This window comes from Phyllostomus discolor, chromosome 4 (assembly GCF_004126475.2).
Source record: "Phyllostomus discolor isolate MPI-MPIP mPhyDis1 chromosome 4, mPhyDis1.pri.v3, whole genome shotgun sequence".
Taxonomy (NCBI): Eukaryota; Metazoa; Chordata; class Mammalia; order Chiroptera; family Phyllostomidae; genus Phyllostomus; species Phyllostomus discolor.
In genome coordinates this window covers 182,492,742-182,507,957 of record NC_040906.2, presented here as the reverse complement: position 1 = coordinate 182,507,957, position 15,216 = coordinate 182,492,742, and the positions used below count along the sequence as shown (strand labels likewise).

General features: G+C 40.2%; 1 protein-coding gene across 3 annotated transcripts in view; it reads left to right on the top strand.

Moving 5' to 3' along the window:
* ARHGAP18 (Rho GTPase activating protein 18) overlaps positions 1-15,216 on the top strand; it is a 171,645-nt gene that overhangs the window by 139,920 nt on the left and 16,509 nt on the right. For all 3 annotated transcript variants that reach the window (XM_036024690.1, XM_028509130.2, XM_028509129.2), the window contains exons 8-12: positions 639-716; positions 3,564-3,723; positions 5,797-5,879; positions 10,661-10,867; positions 11,605-11,745. In XM_036024690.1, the coding sequence (XP_035880583.1) occupies positions 639-716; positions 3,564-3,723; positions 5,797-5,879; positions 10,661-10,867; positions 11,605-11,745 (669 nt within the window). The remainder of the gene's footprint in view (positions 1-638; positions 717-3,563; positions 3,724-5,796; positions 5,880-10,660; positions 10,868-11,604; positions 11,746-15,216) is intronic.

The window sequence follows — 15,216 nt, the reverse complement described above, 5'->3', positions numbered from 1 at the left end:
GGGTTTCTGCCTTATTTTTTTTTTAAAAAAGCCTTTCTTATTCTAATGGGGTCCTGGAGGTAGAAAGATCTACATTCATTAATAGGGCATCAGGCATGATTTAGAAGCCTTATACAAGATCTGTTTTTTACTTACTTTTACCACCAAAGCTTGCCTAAACACTTTAAAATGAGTATTTGTAGTTTTTTAAAAATTTCATATCATAAATAATTGTTTTGTTGAACAAACTAAAAATGAGATGTAAATGTGCAAATACTAGAATTTCATGTGATGTATTTGACTGTGGAATGGTATGTTTTGGGAAGAGCAAAAGAAATGGATGGTTTTAGTTGCTTTTAAACAATGAACATTTTTAGTTTCTGTTTGTTTGGAGTTCCACAGCTGCTGTGTGAAATTATATACTTCTGTTACAAAGGAGAATGAGACCCAACTTTTTCTAAATTCTAAATTATAACTAAAGTTTTGGCAACTACTGGTTAAAGCATAGTGGTAGTGCAATTGCATTCAAAACTTATAAAATCCAGTTTATGTGTCATTGTAATCAGTTTTCACTGATTTGTATGTGAAACAGATGTTAAATTTGGAATTGTACCTGTTAACATATACCTAAATCAGAATGTTCTTTTGTTTATACACAGCTGATTTCTCGAATTGAAGAGGGAGGTTTGGAAACAGAAGGCCTCTTAAGAATACCTGGAGCTGCTGTTAGAATCAAGGTAAACCCCTTGGTTCTACTGATGTAAAACTTCATTGTTTAATTACACTTTTGCATTTTTAAAAGCTAACTTTCCCTTCCACCCCCTTTTCCCATTGTTAGTGGATTAAATATAGCAATCAAGCCTCTTGACATTCAGCTTATATTTAGTTATTCCGTAGTCTTTTCTAAATTGTATTAAGTTTTGATTTTTTTTGGAAAATCACCACATTACCTATAATAATACTATGATAAACAAAAGGGCAGATAATCTATGCAAACAGAACATAGGAACAGAAGTCAACAGGCAGAAGACAAGAGTAATTTCATCCTTCTAATGAGAAGAGAACATGATGAGTCAAAATATTAATAGGGGGCTGGTGATAGATTTAGTCAGCATGAATAATAGCAGTTGAGTTTTTTAAAAAGGTAGGATGATAAACTCCATTAGCTGAGCAGAGTAGGAGACTTGACATAATTTGTTTCAGTGAGCTGCCAAAATGAGACTCTCTCAGCCACTTTCCTGACTTGCACAGCTCCCTGTCTCACTGGGTTCAGGGCAGCGCGAGTCTGGCTTGTAAAACAGGTCATTCCCAGAGGTCCTGGGTGGAACCCCCTTGCTCCCTTCCCCCGCTGCCTGTTCTCTCCATAGGCATTTCCTTCTCACTATCCTAGGATACTGTGTATGCTCCTCCCTTTCTCTCTGTCGCCCAGCTCTGATCCAGGGAATAAAATATCCAACGTGTGCGTGGTCTAGGCGCAACTACCCCACAGACAATGCATAATTCATATGCCTCTTAGGGAATTTGCACTTCATGGAGCCTCTTGGAAATGTAGCTTTGTCTGGAAACTTCATCTAGGAAAGTTTTGATTAACAGTCGTTAACAATCTTCTTTACCTTATCCTCCAAATTCAGCTGTAGCTCTAAACTGAGATAGTACAAGTCACTGTCCACATTCAATATTCTGTCTTCCTGAGTTTGCAAATCCAAGAGAAATTGGGTAGAGGGAAGAGATTTTCTCTGTCTGTTTCCTTAAGACCTATCCCATATGACATCTTTAGTGCTGGATCAGAAAGAAATGACTCTTGTGGGGTGCACACCCTCCTTGCCTGGGACTGTGGCTGTGGAGCTGCCAGGAGTGGAATTACTATTCATACATCCCACATTTCTATCACCTGCTTATTTTGATAAGCTTCCTCAATTTAGGAGGCTAGTTTCGGCCTACTTGGCTCTTACTGCATCGCAATCTCAGTTTAATCGGCTCCGAGTAACCTGATATATCCTGCTCACAAATTTCATTCAGCCCGTGTCCCCTGGGTTTGGTGTCTGGTGCGCAGAGGTCCCGAAACCCTTCTGGTGCTCTGTGAGTTTGATAAGTTGCCATTGTCTCCATTCGTTTGCAAACACCTACGGCAATTTCACCACCAGTCAATCATGGACATGGTATGTGATTCTGAGATAAGTTCTGTTGAGAAGTACATTCTCGTACAGAGACAGACTCAGAAACAGGTAACGTGACTTCGTATTACCCCTATCAGCAAGAATACTTCTTCTCAGTTCACTGTTCACAGCATTCATTAGCAGAATGTAATGGCCAACTCACAAGTCATAAACACGTTTACTTAAGTACACAATGGCAAATCTAGAGTGTGTTGTATAAATATTTTGACTGGGTTGCTGGCAGAAGGATGAGTTCAACTGAGTGTAGCTTCTGAGAAGGTCAATGAAGTGAGCTCAGCCAGCTGTGCTCTTCAAGTCAGCCCCGTGTCACAGACCAAATTATGCAGGAATTGGTCCTTTATAAATAAATAATATGCAAAACTTGCGGTTGTCTTTCTCCCCTGCCCCACCAAATTTCTTAGACTCTTCTCCCTTTCTGTGTCTCTCTCCCCACTCCCTCTTCTTTCACCCATCTCTCCGCCCACCTCTCTTTTTCCTGCTCCCTGTTTTCAAGTTTACCTTTATGTACTCACTAGTTACAGAAATAATTGGGGTAGAGAAGGGAGTTGAATTAGAAAGAGCAAGTGTAATAGATTTACCTTATAAAAAGAACAAAGGACATTAATTTGGGATAACAGTTTCAAATAATAGAAGAAAGTGACAGGGACTTGGAAAGATTTCTGACACAATAAGATTTACACCCCAGTAAGAAAGCATATAGAAAATAGTGATTGTGGAACTAAATTGATTTATTACTAATAATTTGTCTGGCAAAACTCGTAGAGTCCTTGAGGTAAACGAACTAGATATTTCTCATTCTACACGGATCAAACTGCTTTCTGCAGCCGGCAGCAGGGTGCTACGTGACTTAAGGCCCCTGCGTCGAAGACAGGTGTATTGATGTCTTTCATGCCTCATTAGCCACAGAGTTTGGTTTTCCCTCTCCCAGGGGTGACTAATCAGAGTAGCCTTCTGCTTTAGGCCCAGGGATGGATTATGCCTTTTGCTATGGAATGTACTTCTAAATGACTTAAAACATATACTGTTTTTTTTTTAAATGATTCTTTTAATTTAACAAAAAATTATAGCATCTAAATAATCCCCCCTAACGTAAAGATGATTTTAACTAGTCTTTCAATTAAACCTTTAACTGTTTAGGGTTTGATTTATATCCAGAAATATGTCAAGTTTCTGAATTTGGGTGGGGGGTGGGGTGCTTAGGTATCATTTTCATTGGGCGAAGCACACCGGGGGTAGGGGAAGTAGCACTTTGCTGCATGACAGAGAAGTGTTGGCCTTTGGTACTCTCAGATGTCTTTCTAAAAAGTAGAATCGTTTGTAAAGTGGGAAGTGGATCACATTCTCAGCAGGAAAAAAAAAAAAGAATGCACTTACTGGTAGCCTTTTTATTTTTCTTCTGCCTTTCAGAATCTTTGCCAAGAACTAGAAGCAAAGTTTTATGAAGGGGCTTTTAATTGGGAAAGTGTCAAGCAGCATGATGCGGCTAGCCTGCTGAAGCTCTTCATCCGGGAGCTGCCCCAGCCGCTGCTCAGTGTAGAGTACCTCCAAGCTTTTCAGGCGGTCCAGAGTAAGTCTTGTCTCTCCTTGAGGCAATCTCTGCGCTTCTGCCATCCTTGTTAATTGTTTTAGCAACATTTTGCATCGTAGGGAATGTCACCAGATATATTTGGGTACACATATTGACTCACTGATGTCAACGGGTGCCACGCGATCCCCTTTTCCTTTATAAATACACATCTCGGAGTAAACAGAAAGCAGAATGTTCTCTTTGGGTACAAATTAATTACATGCGCTTTAAGCAATACAGTATATTTTCATGTTAAAATTTGGAAGCTTCACATTTCTCTTATAATAGAATGAGTCACGTAAGATCTCTGATACAGTTTCCTTGCCAAGTGTTAAAAGCAACATTTACTGGAGAAGCTGTGGATTAACAGTTATCATAAAAGCACGAGAAGATGGGGCAGCATCTGTGGTTATTTTCTGAAAAATTAACTCTCTGAAATGGCCCTGCAGAAACACGGAACAAATCATGTGACTGCCTCATTGGTGGACGACAAGAGACTTCTTAAATCTTGCCATTTTGTACTCTTGGGCAAGCTCCAAATTAATGTTTCAGATAGTTCTCAATTCCTTTCTACTGAACACAGAGATCATATGAGATTTATGTACTGGCATAATTATGCCTTATAGTCCACAGAGGCCAACAGAAAAGGAAAGATGTCACATTCTGGTGACCACATGTTTCACTTGCAAATTTGGACACATTTGAGAGTACAAATGGGCACGATTAATGATTATGATGAGCTGCAGTGTCAACCAAAACCATTCCCGGCTATTCCTTTTTAAAATTTTATTGAGGTACAATTGATATACAATCCCATATTAGTTTTAGGTGTACTAGGTAATGATTCAATATTTGTATATGTTGTGAAAGATCACTGTAAGTCTAATTAATATCCATCACTAGACATAGTGATGGACATTTTTTTCTTGTGATGAAAAACTTTTTAGATCTACTCTCTTATTATCTTCCAAATATGCGACATAGCATTATGAACTGTAGCCACCATGTGCTGTGCTACCTCCCCATGATGGATTTATGCCGTGACTGGACGTTTGCACCTTTGGAGCCCCTTCACGCATTTGTCCCTGCCCCAGCAAAACCCACCCATCTCTTCTCCGGACCTATGATCTTGGCTTTAAAAAAAAATAGATTCCATATATAGGAAAAATCATATGTTACTTGTCTTTCTTTGACTTACTCCACTTAGCCTGCTGCCCTGTAGTCCATCCATGCTGTGCAAATGGTGAGATGCCAGTTTTTAATGACCGCATAATATTCCATGTGTGCCTGGCTATTCTTAAAGCATGTCACAGAGGGAGGATTCCTGTGGGTCATAGCATAACATTTCTTCAGAACTTCCAGGGCAGACATGATTGAAATCATCTGCTTAAAATATTTCTTAATGGTTGAGTTGTGCTATTTTACACGCACTCTTTGGACGAGGATTAAAGGACCAAATTTATCCCTGAAAAACAAATGCCAGAATGACTCCAAATATCTGTAAGTGTTAAGCGGGATATAGGCTACCCAAAACGATAAATGATAAATGCCTCCTCCACTCTTTCATTGCTGGTTGGTTTCCCGGTTCACTCCACTGCTGTTTATTGAACACCCGGTGTGCTCCGGGCTCTTGTTCCACATTCCTGTAGGAACCCATGGACTTTCACCACTGATTTATGCACTCACCATTAAAAGAAACAGGCTTGGCTGTTACGGGTTCACCCTGACACCGTATCATGCAGGGTCCGGTCTTCCAGGCCTTTTTATGGGGGAATGATGCCCATGCAGCAAGTGAAATGATTGTCCACGCACTGTTGTGTGTCAGCAAACGCCAGGTCATGGGGCACGTGATCACGTGGGAACTGAGGATTCTGAGAGGGAAACTGAGGCAGCAGCTGCTTCCCCTGATCGCCCGCAAACACTCTCACAGTAAGGCTTGCTGCTCGGTCACCGTCTTACAATTCACAGGGACGTTTATTCCAAATAACTTTTTTTCTCACAAAATGAAAAAAAGAAAATAATGGAAAGTGTTCAGTAAAGAAAAGAGTTCCGATTTGTTTAATCTGTCTGCAGATCTTCCAACCAAGAAGCAACAGCTACAGGCTTTGAACCTCCTTGTCATCCTCCTGCCCGACTCGAACCGAGACACACTGAAGGTCAGCAGGCCTGTTTACCTTCCGTATCCCTCCGCTGGGAGCGGGGAGCAGAGTCCCTTTTCTTCACTGCAAAAACAGTATGCTATTGTCATGGAAGTAATAGTAGTAATGCATAAAGAAAGGACCTGTTTTTAAGAGACGGTGAAAGTCTAACTCTTCATTCACTTACGCACTACGTTAGTGGTGCTAATGGTATTTTGTGTTTTAATTTTTACTATACCATTTCTTCTACCAAAACAGATGATTTGAGGTTCATTTGTTAATAGGGACATGGGGTTTGTCTACTTTTTTCTCTTCTTTCTATTTTTCTGCATTTTCCAAATTTTGTTTAATGAATCTGTATTAGTAAGGTGAAAAATGAATGTTTACAAAGAAAATCCTGAGTCATCACATAAAACCCACTATTAACTAAATGTTACATTTGTTTGGAATTTGGAATAAGTCATCATGTTGATTTTTAAAATGATGACTTATGATGATTTAAAAATGATTTTTAAAATGATGTTTGGTTAGCCAAAAGATAGACCAACTCAAATAAATTCTACTTACCTAAGGGCTTACCCTGAGTTGCTGATTTATATCATGATTTCAAAGTGTTTTGGTATAATATTATATGATTTAATACCATTTATTATAAGTGTTGTCATAGTCTTTTATAATAATCAGTGTATTGCTCCATATTGATTTATTTTCCTTAATGATAAGAGTTCATAGATTTATGAAGCATTTAGTTAAAAGTTTGCTTAAACTTTTGCTTAAAAGTTTAAGCAAACTTTTTAAAACAAAAGGAGAAAAACTTCAAAAGTATAATTCACTTTAAGTTTCACTGTTGCCTTAAGATTTTTTTTATACAGTTAAGAGAGTGACCCTTACCCTTTTACTCCCTACATTTCTTCCTATTTAAAAAGAAATATCATGTCAAGAAATTTCATGTCAAGGAAACAAAACCACCATTTGGTAAATCTTGGAAATGTTTTCCTGTATCTCATTAAAATTCCTTGACTTGAAACTAGGTGAGTAGTAGGTACTTCTTTAATGCCCTGGGAATGAACAGTAGTACTGCACTGATCTGGATTAAAGCAGCGTATGAGGGTTACTGCATGGCTACAGGAGACCTTCCAAAGAGTTATTCTCATCACTAAGTCAGGAAAAAAAAAACCCCAAACAATCTGTGGCTTAAATGATTGTCAAACAAATCACTGAGAACGCAGCTTTGGGTAATATTTTGTTCTTGGGGCAGAGGCCAACTCCAGAGAGGGTCACATTCAAATATTATGTGACCGTGCAACTGTGCAAGGAGGTGCAGTTGGTGGTCAGACAGGAGCATCTGGCCCAGGACAAAGTGGGGATTGATTTCTAAGTCTGTTCTCTGCTTGCCAGCGGTGCCCTTCAAACTCAGGACTTCAACTCCCCGGAAAGAGGAGTTTAATCCATTTTTTTCTTATTCACATAAAGGTGGCTGTCTGTGTGCGGCCCTGTGAATGACCAATATAAGGTGGGAACTCAAAGACACATGATTGACTTAAAATATGCCTGAATTCAAATGAGTTCAACCAGTCATGGGAAGAAATGCTTATTCCGATATGGTTACTGTTAGGCAAGGCTGGTCTAGAACTCATTTTTTGTACTTGACCTTCAAAATCTGAGGTACATTATTTTACAAATTCTGTTTCAAAATATATTTTTAAAAACTTTGGGTAGTTTTAATTTTCGTATATAAGTTACTGGGAGTACAATTTTATAAGCAAGGTTGGAAATACTTTGGTGGGGGGCGAAAAATCAGAAAACACGAACAAGTCATCTTACTAATTTACATAAGCTTTAGGAGCTTAATTAGCCAGCTCTGATGAAGGTTTCAAACAAGAATTCTGATAATAGAAACACTGAAACAAGCATGCCGTACCTAAGAGAATAGACCCTTAAAGTCAGTTCCACAGAAGACCAGGGAAACTCCATTAGAAGGTACTTCCAGGACACGCAAGAGGAGCTTCCCCAGTGTCTGCAGCCCTCATGCTGCCCATCAGTCGCATTGGGAGGGCCAGGGTTCTGTGCGGGACAGGTGTAGACTATTCTTCAGCACACTCAAGGGTTCGGAGGCGCCGTGTGAAACACCACGCCCTTGCTTAAGCATAAAGCTATGGGTGTCTTTGGGCAAATTGCTTGACCAGGGATTTTTTTTTTTAACCTGGGAATATTGTGCATTTGGATCAATGATCACACCTTTCTTTGATTTAGAAGAATAACACAGACTGATGTTAAGATATCAACAATGAATCCATATAAATATGATTATTGGTATTTATCCTTTTTATAGTTTTTAAAAATATTAAGTGTATGGGGTAACATTAGCCAATGAACATTGTATGAATTTCAGGTGTACAACTTCATAACACAACATCTCCGTGCTCTGCGTGTGCTCACATCCCAACGTCCAGTCTCCTTCCATCACCGTGTACTTGACCCCTTGTACCTTCTTCATCCTCTCCTACCCTCTTCCCCTCTGGTAGCCTCCATTCTGTTGTCTGTCTATGAGTTTATTTAGTTTTGTTTGTTCATGTGTTGCTTTTTTATACCCCACATATGAGTGAAATCATGTGGTTCTTTTCTGACTTATTTCACTTAGCATAATACTCTCAAGATCTGTCCATGTTGTCCCAAGGGGCAGAATGTTATCCTTCCTTATAGCTGATTAGCATTCCATGGTATACACGAACCACAGCTTCTTTAATCAGTCATCCATCAGAGGACACTTCAGTTGTTTCCATGTCTGGGCAATTGTGTGTAATGGTTAATGGACACAGAGGTACATCTATCTTTACAAATAAGTGTTTTTAAAAATTTTGAGTAGATACTTAGAAGGGGATTGCTAGGTCATATGGTAGCTCTAGTCTTAAATTTTTGAGGAAGTTGGTTAACATACACTGGGTCCATTAGTCCTGGCAGGCTAGGAGATTAGTACTTCCACCTAGCCAATGGGAAGGCTTCAAAGAGCAGACATATCAAAAAGATATGCTAAAATCACACAGAGCAAGTAAGTAACTGTACTGGAATTTAAACTAGGTTTTCGGAGAATGCATCCAGTGATACTATAAGATACCAGACCAATGATAAATACTTTTTAAAAGGGCAGTTCTTAAAGTCCATTTGAAGACAAAGTACATTTGAAGATGAAGTTCTTTGAGCAAGGGCTAGGCTAACATTTTATTAATTTTATGTCTATACACACATTCTAATATTCTGAGAGTAATATTTTGAATAATCTTATTGTATATGCATACCATGATTAAAATGGTTCATTACCTAATCTTTGTAATTTATGCTCATAAAGAAAGAGATACACTGATCCCTAAGTAATTATTCTGCCCTCTGGAAAAAATTAAATATTTTTTCCAAACCTCACCAATTAATCTTTTGTCCTCATTTGAGAAGGTATTACTTCTATAAAAAGTCATGCTCAGATTACAATTTAACTTTCTGAGCACTGCACCAGAAATTAGATACATAAATCTTATTGTTAGATACTAAGGCTATGCCTTTAATTTGTTTCAGATTTTTGAGATCTATATAGCAGCCAAATTTCATTCAAGATCAACGTGCTGGGAGGTCCCCCCCTACCCTTCGCACCCCCCCACCCCGAAATGCTGTGTACTTTCGGGGTGGGGGGGTGCGAGATGAATACTTTCATCCCGAAAGATGAATACTTTCTCCTGCTTTTTTCATTTTGGTGTAGTTTACTTGACACTTTTCAGGTAGGGATTTTAAGCTAAATCAGAAAATGTGATTCCTTTAGTAGCTAAGAGTTCAGAAACCAAAGCCCAATAGACCTGACATTAAATTGCTTCTCCACCGGTAGCTCCCTATATGACCCCCGGTAAGTCGCGTGCACTGGCTCAGACATTGCTTTCTCATCTGCAAGTGGGGGCAATCGCAGCCTCTCTCTCCAGGAGGGATTAAGTGGGATGAGCTCCCTGATGTGCGAAAAACAATGCCTCGCCCTCAGAGAACATTGAATACCTGTGCGGTTTTTGCTATTGGTCTGGACCCAAATAATTCAAGAAAGAAGGCAAAAGAAGAACTTAGAGCTTTAAGCCCTATGGGGAGGAGGGTCACCTGCCTGTGGCTTTGGGGCAGGACAGGCTCAGAGCACACCTGATGTTGGCAGTAGAGGTCAGAAGTGGGTGGCATCAAACTGAGGATAAACTAACTTATTCTGGTGAAAAAATTCCTTTTTATTCATTTGTTCATTTTTTAAGACTCTCTCCTTTGTCTCTCTTCATTCACTTTTCACGCTGTCATAATCTCCATTGTTTCAGATTTCATGTCAGCTAGCTATTGGGTACCCCAAAGCAAATGAAACTGAGGTTAAATGAGCCTTTTTAAAGGAATCTTTTTTTTTTTTTAATTCCTGGAGATAAAAGCACACATTCCTGAAGCAAGTGAATAGTTGTATGATATTTTAAATGGCTTTTCAGTGCTTTTTGGCTCTGGAAGACTATTGGTCTGATACTTCTCCATGCGTGTCCCTACCTCTTGGTTCAGACGTGTGTCTTCTGCCCTGTTCCCCAGCAGTGCAGCCCTGGGTACGGACACAGCACCTGCTCAGGGCAAATTAACTGAACGGGGAGGCTTTGGTCACAAGGCCTGCTGCATGTCAGCTGGCTGATCATGGTTTTGCACAACTTATTTTTTTTTTTTTAACTAAATAAAAATCCCTTGTGCTGCAGTGCTCTAATCTCTTACCTTTATGTACAACACAAATCTCAGACTCATTTCTGTTTTAGGCCCTGCTTGAATTTCTCCAAAGAGTAATAGACAATAAAGAGAAAAATAAGATGACAACCATGAATGTGGCAATGGTCATGGCCCCGAATCTCTTCATGTGTCATGGGTTGGGTTTGAAGTCCAGCGAACAGCGAGAATTTGTGATGGCAGCCGGGACAGCTAACATCATGTACTTACTGATTAAGTATCAAAAACTTCTTTGGACAGTAAGTATATATATATTTTTAAGCTCTGTTAATGAGTGCTGATACCTAGATTCTGAAGTCTTTTTATTAATTATTATATTCTCTATAAGGAGGTAACCGGGTAGGTGATTTCAAATGTGATTTAAAAAAAATTAATATCCATTTATTAAACCTCATTTTTTTAAGTGGCAACACTATTTTATTATTTCTATTTGCTAAAATATTTTATTTGCTAATGTGATTTTTGAGGACTAATTGTTCCTGGATTACTGCTAGACACCTGTCAGCTCCTGTGTGTTTGTAAGTTTTTTCTTTCTCTTTTGCCAGGAGAGGCTAGCTGGCCATTAGAAGGGGACTGTGGGTTAGCCAGAGGCTAGGTTGTGGAAAGGTGGCCACTGAAGGGACCAGCCACCTAGGTGGTGGCTCCCATTGCAAGTCACCTCAGGCTGTCTCCAGCCTTAGCATACCAGGCCTAGATGAAGGCCACTATGTCCTTGACCCACGCCAAACCTCTCTGGGAACCTACACAGATAGGTGGTAGACTGCATCCTGTGGACACCCCAGGCACGCGGTGAATGGGCAATACAATGCCTTTCCTTTGACTGGTTTGATGAACAGTGCACACACAATGGCACAGTCTCGTCAAACAGACAAAACCTTTACTTCTTCCGATTAAATAAATAAATGAAATTATTTCCATAGTTTGTAAATGGTGCCGCTTCTCTTTCCTCTCCAAACTTAATTTCATGTCTCCATAGATTCCCAAGTTTCTTGTCAACCAAGTGAGGAAGCAAAACACCGAAAATCTTAAAAAGGATAAAAAGACAGTGAAGAAATTGCTGAAGAAAATGGCTTATGATCGAGAAAAATATGAAAAGCAAGATAGGAGTCCAAATGATGTAAGAGAAACTTGAAGCTATGTGTTTATATAGATTTCAGGAGTGTTTTCAATGTCCCACAACAGAGAGTTCTCCATGTTTTTATTGTATGGCTTCTGCACACTCACTAGGTCCTGGAACCACTTGTCAGGTAAAGGCATCAAGAATGAGTGAGCGGTAAGTGCATTCCTATGAGTCCCAAAGCTCAGGCTTGGCGGGGGCTCAGAGGCTGGCGACTCAGCACATGAGCTGTGAATTGGTAACAAAGGGAGGTAAGAGCTGAAAGTCTCGGCACCCACCCACCCCCACACACACAGACAACAGCAAAGGGCTCCAGGGAGACTCCAGCTGCTCAGCGGGTGGGCAATGTCTAGCCAGTAAGGAGTCCCTGGTGTGAACCATTGATCTTTTCTCTTTAGTGTTCTCATCTGTAAAATGGGGAAAAATAACTTATCCAGAGAGACAAATAGGCCAATGTTTGTGTTGTGCCTGGGGCACTTCCTGGATTTTAGTAAGTATGTAAAGGTTCTGAATTCGATCCTAAGAAGAATTTGGAGAAAGTTAGAACAGAGAAAATTACAATATTTAAAAAAAATACCTAATATTAGTATTTACACACTTCTGGAAGAATACATTAAAAACTGGGCTTAAAATAATGAAGTATACATGGAAACACATTTACGAAATGAGCTACCAAAGCTCTGACTTGAAACCTTAACATGAAATGAAAGGGTTTCCATTGTTCTATTTTTGGTGAAGACAGCCCCACCACTTTGCCATTGAGGTTATTCGGTTACATGCTGCCATCTTGTGGAATAATTTGGAAATTCAGTTATCAGCCTTGGATATTTCTGCCTTGGCCTACTTTAGGGATCCAGTAATTGAAAAAAAAAAACAAAAAAATCTCTTTTATTTATTGACAGCTCTCACTGTTACAAAATGAAGTTTTCTTGTTTATTAAAGATTTTTGGTCAATTTTTAAGTATCTTTTTAAGAAAGATTTTATTTCTTTTTAGAGAGAGGGAGAGGGAAGGAAAAAGGGAGAAAAACATCAAGGTGTGGTTGCCTCTTGTGCATCCCCTGCTATGGACCTGGGCCACAACCAAAGGCGTGTGCCCTGACTGGGAATCAAACTGGTGACCCTTTGGTTTGCAGGTTGGCACTCAATCCAGTGAGCCACACCAGCCAGGGCTCGATTTTTAAGTATCTTTAAGAACAAAATTTAATAAAGGGAAATTATAAATAGTGTTCATGTTTTTCGAGAAAAGGCTTGATATCATAGGTCAGAAAGGATTTTTGAGATAAATCATTTTTGTTTAACAGAGGATGTTTGTTTCTTCTAAAACCATTATAAATATGTGACTTCTTGTTTAGAAGCCCTGCTTTTCGAATTAACTTAGGTGACTTCATAACCTTGTTTCTTTTGTAACCCGCAGTTACAGTGTGATATTCTAAGGCCCAGTATATATCTAAAGAAACAAAATTTGTGTTTTACCTTCTTAACAACGGACTTTTAAGTAAAAATCAAAAGTTACCTTTTCGGTAACATTTCTTTGAATTTTTTTAGTTTTTACTTTGGGTTAATAAGATTATTATTATAATCTTATTCAGTTTATCCGAGTTTTGGTTTTCTCTCCGAAGAAATTCAGCAATTCTTTTCTCAAAATGCTACTAAGTACCTCCTTGCTTCGTCCCACAATCCCTGCGAACTCTTAGAAGGGGGCTGGGGCTGGGGCTGGGGCTGGGGATGGGGATGGGGATGGGGCAGGGGCAGGGGCAGGGGCAGAGGGGCTGGAGTTGTGCGACGTCAGCCTGACCCGGGAACGCTAGGCCACAACACGGAGCGGCCTCCGGAAGCAGCCTCAGAGACGCTTCACTGGGGAGTGGAGCTGAGCTGCGAGGAACGCACAGGGTTTGTTCAGGCAGCAAATTGAAGAGCGAGGTCGCGCCAGCAGAGGAAGCTGTGCGCAGGGGCATGGCCTCTACGTGATCCTAGCCCACACTAGAGGTTTGTTTAGGCTGTCGTTTTGGTTGAGAAATTTTGATCAATTGCTAGGATTTTGTTTTCAAGTTACTATTAGTTTATTAGGGGAAACAAATAAACACAGAAAGCAATTACAGAACAATAAAATACAAGATAATGTCCCGTAGTATAAATATGTGGTAAGTCACTAAATCATCAGACTTCTGCATACGTTTCTATCAGTTGCCAGAGTTTTAAAACAAAAAGACTTAACATAAAAGCCTGGATTTCCATCTTAACTTGACAAATGGGATGTAGGAGCATACCCTTGTGTCCCCTTGCAGTAGGGGACCTGCTTTCCTGCTGGGTAGCAGTTGTTTGGGTCTGAGTAGCATCGGTTCCCTTTGGTGGAACTTGGGCCACCTGCTCTCCTATGAGCCACTGCACACCCCCCTTTCTGGCTTGTTGCTTTACATTTCTTGGCTCTTTCCCCACATCATTTAAATATGCAGCACAGAACTATAGGGCCTGAGACTGCCTGGGCTATTTTATTTGTTAAACTACTATTCAGTGTGTGCCTACTATGTGCCAGTCAATGTGTTCTGAACACTTGCAATATATTATGGAACAAAGCAGATAAAGATCACCGCGCTTGGGCAACTTACATTCTATCAGTAAAAATAAGTAGAATGCATGATTATGTGGTATCTTGATATGTGGGAAAACACCCTAAAATAATAAAAATAATAGAGCAGGAAAAAGGGATCTGGTGGTGGTGGTGGGCCCTCTTACAGTTTTGACTTGGGTGGTCCGAGCACTATTCAGCAGGGTGGGGTGTGAAGCAGGGCAGGGCGCTGAGCTGTGCCTGTACCTGAGGAAGCACATTCCAGGCGGAGCAAACAGTCTACGCAAAAGCCCTAAGGCAGGACGTGCTTGGGATATTTAAGGACCGGAGAGGAATGATTGGGGCTGGTGTGGCGCCAGCAAGAGGAACAATACTAAGAAATGAGGTCAGAGGGGCAGGAGAGCCTGAGTGTGTAAGGCCTTGTTAGGAATTTGGATTTACCCGGAGTCAGATAGGATCATGGCAGGATTTTGAGCAAAAGCTTGAAAATCTACGTTTTAAAAATGATCTTTGGGGCTGTTGCGTTGAGAATGGATTCTAAGAGAGTAAGGATAGAATAAGGAGACCGTTGAAGGAGTCTGTCCTAATCCCAGGGAGAGACCAGAGTGTTTGCACTAGAGGTGGAGAAGTGGTCAGAGTCTGCGGATTTTTTGAAGTTAGAGACATTGGGATTTCTTGATGCTGAAATGATAGGAGGTGTGAGAGAAAGAAATCAAGAATGACTTGAAAGGTTTTGTCCTGAGAAATTGGAAAGATGGAATTGGCACTTGGGGAAGATCACGATTTCAATTTGGGGCCTGTTGAATGTGGGCTGTCTATCAGATATGTGTGGAGATGTTTGAGTGTGTGTGGACGGAAAGTTAGGTTGGATTGAATGGCCAGGGAGATGCGTGGAGGGGCAGGG